Consider the following 7,408-nt stretch of genomic DNA (forward strand, 5'->3'; position numbering starts at 1 on the left):
AACACCCAGTGCTCCATTCAATACATGCCCTCTTTAATACCCATCACCAGGCTAACCCGTCCCCCCATCCCCCTCCCCTCTAGAACCCTCCGTTTGTTTCTCAGAGTCCATAGTCTCTCATGGTTCGTCTCCCCCTCTGATTTAAAAAAAGTTTTTAAACCGTTACTTCATTTCCCCCATTTTCCTTCTTTTTTCATTAAAACAACAGTCTTTTTAATAACACTAAGCAAATTGCTTAATCTTTATCAAATCTCAGTTTCTTCATTTGTAAAGTGGAAAAAAATGACCTATAATAACCCTGAGGATAAGGGTTAGGATAAGGATAAGGATAGTGGCAAATACATTTTGAAAAGCACTGAATACCATTTACATGTAAGGTAAAATTAGCATACTGGAAGAAATACATTCAGCTTTCTCTGGGTTAAAGATGCAATCATGACTGTGAAACTGATAATGTAGCTTGGGCAGAGTGAGCAGAGATTTGGCAAAAAATAAGCTGTAAGAAGCACTAAAAACTTCATGAATAATGTTTCTCTTTTAAACATATACTCAATGTGATTATTTCCTCAAGTAATAGAATAATCTTAAAGAAGTGTTATGTTTAGAAGAAAACATGATTTTTCAAACTTGTTTCGACATGCAGCTACAAGATATTCAGTACCTGGTAGAGAACATCTGGGCATCGCAGTCAGTGCTCAGTGCCTGGAAGGATCTCAACGATCTGGTCATGGTCAGGTGGGATAAGTCCTTGGAATGGTCCCCCTGGAACTGCATTCTTCTTACCAAAGATGAAGGTGTTGCTCATCTCAAGCTAACAAGTATTGAAGAGGTAAGAAAGTAGAATTTGAGGAATTAATTTAATCATTGAAAATATTAGAGGATAACTTGACTGCCTTTTACTACATTCCATGAATAATTTACATACTTCCATTGGATTAAGAAACAGAGAATGAATAACAGTAACAAAATGTGTGGATGGTATGTATGGCTGAGATTAAAATTAAAAGGAAGCTAAGGCACAGAAAAAGACAAGATAAGAGATCCAAACATCTTATAAGTATCTAAACTTGATTCCCCTCTCTGCTAATAATAGCAAGTTTGAGCATGTCATTCCATGGTAAATTCCATGAGGGCAGGGATTTTATTTAGCTTATTCATGTCTATATCTCTTAATAAACTACACCAGTGCCTGTCACAGACTAGGGGTTTAGTGAGTATTTGTTGAATGAATAAATGAAATACCAGATAGATATTATATAACCTAGAATCTGCCCTTCTTTGATTAACCATCATGAGTCTGCCTAAAAAGCACACTAAATTCTCAAATTTTTCTCATAATCTTGTGCTCTAAATGGAAATCATACGGATGGGATATGGTTTTGAGGCTCCATTTTTCATTTTCTCCCAACTGACTAGGAGTGGGGAATGCGCTGTAAAAATTCAAAACCATTTAATTTTAGTAACTTACAAGATGCAATCTGTAAAACATTTTGATGAGCAGAATTGAGTTCATCAGAGAGCTTCACTGACACTGAGCAAGTTTAGGATTCCAACAGCTGATACTGATTCTCTGCCTTCTATTGATTAAATTTCTATACTATTAATTTCATTCAAAATGTCAGTTAAGAGAAAGAAATGACTTCAAATTTAATAGTCATTTTGAATGGTGCTATTCCCTGCTTGTGTTTTTATTGGGGAGGGAGAAGGTATAAGGAGGAGAAACTAGTTAAATTTTTAGCTTTTTTGAATAATTTTCTAGTAGAAGCCAGGCTAAGAAAAATTTCACTCTAGGGATCGAAAGAAAGAGCAGCATGAAACTGAAACTGTGTTAAATATTATATTTAGTAAACTCAACTGCTTCATAAATATTTAATCACTGGAGGCATAGCCAACACTACAATATTATTTCATCTAGGACCCATAGTGGGATTGAAGTTCATTCCCAAAGCTGATATTCTACTGCTTCAATTAATCCACACACTCCCTTTGTGTATTCAATCAAATTACTGCAGTACCAAATTAAATGTTCTATTCACATGCATTTCTAATTTCAGGATACTGATCTTACTGAATTTCTATAAATAGAGCTAAGGTTCTCAACCAGACAAACTAAAAAAAAAAAAAATGCCTTTTTATGGTTTTGGCCTACATTAATCTTGTAAATATTAATTTTCAGCCTCGTTAAAGAATAGTTTATATCTTGCCACAAGTTAAAGCATTTCTAGAATTTCCTTAATGCACAGAGATATTTGCTTTCCCAGTAAGTAAAAAAATGCTTAAAATTTAAAATAATCTTGGCTCCCTGCAGTCATGACACAAGTTATAGGAAAAGCCTGGAAAAAGACTTCTGTTCTCTGAACGTAAATGAGGCAGAGCAGTTTCTTGTGGTGTGCACATTGGTCAAAGTAGGAACAACAGTGGATTTAAAGTCAGGAGACCTGACCCAGTATTTCCCCATGTCTGTCACTAATAATCAATCTATAGGACATTAAGACCTGCCTTCTTTGCATCATAAATTTTTATAAAGGTCAGCTAAAAACATGAAATCAATACAGAGGATCAGAGCAGCCCTCGTTGAATTCTGGCTCTGTCACTCAGGAGCTGAGAGAGGTTGAGCAAATTTGCTGATGTCTCAGTGCCCTAGTTTTCTCATCTGTAAAAAGGAGATAATATGAAAAGGGGATAATATATATTGGATATCTTTCCATATTATTCTTTAAAAGTTGCTTATTGTTCCTTTGCTTGTATGTACCATACTATGCTTATCTTACCTTTAATGATTACATTTTTGTTCTATAAAGGTGCTTTGAAAACCTATAAAGTTCTGTACACATGTAATTTAATGTTGCGTAATAGAAATGTGTTAGTTTTCTTAATGACGTAAGGACTAAGAAGTGGTAGAACACACTTAGTGCAAAGGATGAGTATTTTGCCCTATTATATGTGTCTGTAGAGAGGAAACTTAAAAACAAGCCCAGTATTCTCCTACATAATACTCTCTGCCAGAATATTGTGTGCTTTGGCTCCTTTTCTCTAGGCTTTCTTTACCTTTGTTTTGACACAATGGAAGGATCTTTAGTGAGGGATGTCTTACTTTTAGAAGACAGATTTTAAGAGGAGGTACAAGTTGTATTTGTGATTTGGTTGAAAAGAAGGGTTGATAAGATTAATAAAGGAAATAGATGGTATTTATTAATTCAACCAGAATTTTCTTTTGAATGTGCCTTCCTCATACTGTGCTATGAGCTTGGAGAAAAACCAGGATGTGTAATGGACACAATTCTTCATTGTTTCAGTTGTATTCAAGTTTGGTTGCAAATAACATACTAAGCAATTGATAATGACTTAATCAAATGTGAAGTTAGTGTCCATCAAGCAAGAAGTACAGAGGTTGGCAGTCTCGGGTCCGGATGGTGGCTCCACAATGCTCTCAGAAACCCAGGCCCTCTAACTTTTTCTTCAGCTGTACTTAACATTTGACTTTCATTCTCATGCTTGTGGACTCTTAGGGATAAAATAGCTACATCATCTCCTGCATTCTCTTAAAAAGCTTTCTTGTAAGCTTTGTCCAATGGCTTCTGTTCTATATATACACATATGTATAATGGCCTGAAACTTGTCACATGCCCACCCCTCGCTAGAATAAAGGCTAGGAAAGCTGAGCACATCACAAAATACAAAATCAGGCCTCTAAATACCAGTGGAATAGAGAGTGGATATTGGGTTGGCAGCAAGCAGTCTGCCACTCTCATTAGAAGACAGATGGTCTTATACGGTGGATTGCTACATAACAGAAAAAGTTCAAAGTTCTGTGCTAGCTGTGGAGAGACAAGAAGCCTAAACATTAATTAAGAATTAAAGTGGAAAGGTACAGAGGCTTGATAAAGACAGAAAGGTTATTTTCTATTTAGAAAACAGAAAATGGACTCATGAGGTGGGAATCTAAGGCAGTAAAAGGGGAGCAAAGGAAGTTTATACTGTCAAAATACCATTGAGATCTTTGTTTTGGACCCTGGAGATTGGGATATAAGTACCAATTTTAGAAAAAATAACTCAGTCAAAAGCTGGTAATTGTATCAGTGTTGAAGTAGATTTAAAGAGTGAAACAAGGTGACAAAATCATTCATTCAAAAATAATTGAACTTGGGTGGTGTTGATAGACACTTATATTAAAAAAACCCAGTTTGAACCTTCAAGGAGTATTTCTTATAATGGAGAGACTCTCAAGCAGGTAGTAAAATTGAAGACAGAATGAACTAAATATTACAATTAAAATACATAATAGTACTTGCAAGTGAGAGGAAGGAGGGATTAGTTTGGACTCAGAGGTCAGAGGAGGAGAGTCAGGAAAGGCCTCAAGGTTAGAGCATCATAGCCGAGCCCTGAAAGATGACAGACAAAGTAGGAAGCAGCGTTCTCTGGGCTGAGAGAACAGATAAGTAAAGGCACCGAGATATGAAAGTGTTTTTATTTTTTTGCTTGGCAAAATATATCTGTGACATTTAATAGAATTTGATTTTCTTTTCTTTTCAGGGATATGAACCCTTGTTTATTCACAAGATCAAACACAAACATATCCTGGCTAAGAACTATTTTTCTCAAATTCCAGCGCTGGCTTCATTTGTACTTGATGATGGTGAAATAGATGAGATCAGAAAGAAATATCACTCAGAAACAGCTCCTAAGATTATAGTGTCCCAGAGGCCTAGTCCCTAGAAGATCCAGGACTACTTGATGATCAGCATTTTTGTCCACTGCTAATAGAGGAATACAGCGGCTACACAGTATGGAAATAGAATTTTATCTTTTTATTGATTTTAATTGTTTTTTGTTTCTCATAGTATCATAAGTTGTATGAAGACAAAACATCCCTATATAAATGTTTTATTGTTAGACATTTCGTGAAAACTGAAATACAGTTTTGTTCCTGAAATTAATATTTTAAGGCAAAGAGAACATTTTATTTTTCATATTTTCACATTAAAATTTTTAAAAAATTTCAAGTACGCTATAAAACCACAAACAAAAGCTAGTTTTAACTTTCAACTCAAATAATTTATTTTAGGTTAAATGTAGTTGTAGAATAGTCAGTATATGGATGATAGGAAACATAAAATTCTCTTTCTTAAAAATCTTTACAGGTAGGATAAAAAATGCTATGTTTTAATACAGCGATTTAAATCTTCACTTTTTTTTTTCAAAGATTTTATTTATTTATTTGACAGAGAGAGACACAGCGAGAGAGGGAACACAAGCAGGGGGAGTGGGAGAGGGAGAAGCAGGCTCCCGCCGAGCAGGGAGCCAGATGCGGGGCTCGATCCCAGGACCCGGGGATCATGACCTGAGCTGAAGGCAGACGCTTAATGACTGAGCCACCCAGGCGCCCCAGTGAATCTTCACTTTTTATTTTCTACTTTTACCTTCCATCCTTCCTAAAATCCCAGTAAAACAACTGGAATTATTTCTAAACAAACAAACAAATGCATTCCATGCTGGAAAACAGGGTAAACAGTAGAACTATATTTTATCCTATGGGAAGAAAACTCCCAATGGGGCAATGATGACATTCTGGAGGAAGGACAAACTTGGTTAAGTAAACTGTAACAGCCCCATCCCCAATAAGCCAAAGGAATAACCTTGACTACATGCATGTCAGAGACCTACAGTGATGAACAGGGTATGTGTGTCAGTCTTAATAGGAAATTAATAGCACACTCAAAATAGGAAAATTCAAGGAGGGTATATTTACAAAGGACTTATTATAACGTGTGGGCAGTATTTAGGGAAACTAAAGGAATAGTGCAGGAACTCAGGGCCAATATGAGATAAGCTGTCTCGACCCCTAGTCTTAAATGAACCTGCGGAGGGAGATGTCTGAGAATGCTTGGTATGAAGATGATCACTGAGAGAATCAGAAACCAACTGTCATGGGATAGTCAACCCAGGTGGTCTCATGAACTGGAGAAATAAATACTCTGATTTCACACTTCTCCCTTCCTCTAGTCTCCTGCTTGCATTTCCCATCGGTAGAACCCAGAAGGAAAGCAGGAGAAATAGAATTCTGTTGGCATAATTCATGCAGTTTCAGGGCAAAGAGTGGAGTAGATAATAGGGATAGAGGATCTGGATGACTAAATAGAAGATATCTTGCTAGAGAGAAAGAATTTAAAGTGAAGCTCTGTAACTCAAGTAGCAGTATTTCACACACACACACACACACACACAAGCGCGCCTATGCACGCACACACACACACAACATAATTTGAGAGAGAGAGGGGTGAGGGGAGAATTTTTCTCCTAATTCCCATCAGTAGTTAATGAGCTGTTCTATTCAGTTTAGTGCTCAAGGAATTCAATCTAAATATTAATATTTGTTCTACATAAATATTTGCCAGTATTTCAGCAACATATTTTCTAGGACATCTACAATTATTTTTTTTATTTTTTTTTTTAAAGATTTTATTTATTTATTTGAGAGAGAGAGAATGAGAGACAGAGAGCATGAGAAGGAGGAAGGTCAGAGGGAGAAGCAGACTCCCTGCTGAGCAGGGAGCCCGATGCGGAACTCGATCCCGGTACTCCAGGATCATGACCTGAGCCGAAGGCAGTCGCTTAACCAACTGAGCCACCCAGGCGCCCTACAATTATTTTTTTATTTAGCAAAATCATGGCACATGGTGATTGTTTTTAAGGAAATAAACATCAAGGAGGGAAGTGCTATAATGATGTTATTTTCAGGTTTCCATGCACAATTCAGACATTCTGGGAACTTTCTAAATGGCAAATTATAGATGGGGTTAGATTGGAGACCATTTTGATCACTAATAAACAGGTAGCAATTCAAAGCAGACAACAGTGGGTTTACACTGGAATGTAAATGACCAGATTTTCACAAGACAGTGTACGAGAACATCCTATCTTAGAGAAGAAAGGGCTGGGGAGGCAAGCATCAAGGGAGAAATATTCAGATAGGGGCAAATAAGGGTCTTTGGGAATTCCATTATTTACCCTAGGGATGAAGCAACTGACTAGATAGCATTTGCTCCTGGTATGGAAGATTTGTGGAATACAACAGAGAGGGGTGGACCAGCTAGAGCAATTGAATTCATGTAGGGAAAGGGGCAGTACCTATAGGGCTGGGAGAATAACCACTAAGGGGGAAAAACAGCTCAAGAACAGACTTTCCCCAATAATCTGGTAAACGCTTTTTAATCCTTCTGGAAGTACAGTTCTCAATTTAGACAGCTATCTGAAAATCCAAAGCAGAAGGGGCTAGAAGAGGTATCTGATTAGAGAGCCGTCAGTGGGGGAAAAGTCAGGTTGCTACCCACTAAAAACCTAACTCTAGCATACCGGAAGCAACAGCTCGTTTAGCAGTTGGTTCTCCTGCCTTCATAGTATCTGCATT

General features: G+C 37.0%; 1 protein-coding gene across 1 annotated transcript in view; it reads left to right on the forward strand.

Annotated features, from left to right (window-relative positions):
- The window catches only part of IQUB (IQ motif and ubiquitin domain containing), a 52,994-nt gene extending 46,757 nt beyond the window's left edge, over positions 1–6,237 (forward strand). The window contains exons 12-13 of the mRNA XM_081800167.1: positions 644–829; positions 4,534–6,237. Coding sequence (XP_081656293.1) covers positions 644–829; positions 4,534–4,716 — 369 coding nt within the window. The 3' untranslated portion in view covers positions 4,717–6,237. The remainder of the gene's footprint in view (positions 1–643; positions 830–4,533) is intronic.
- Positions 6,238–7,408: the final 1,171 nt, after the last annotated feature.

The sequence above is a fragment of the Leptonychotes weddellii genome, chromosome 12 (genome assembly GCF_054177405.1).
Source record: "Leptonychotes weddellii isolate Sample4059 chromosome 12, ASM5417740v2, whole genome shotgun sequence".
NCBI classification, from domain to species: domain Eukaryota; kingdom Metazoa; phylum Chordata; class Mammalia; order Carnivora; family Phocidae; genus Leptonychotes; species Leptonychotes weddellii.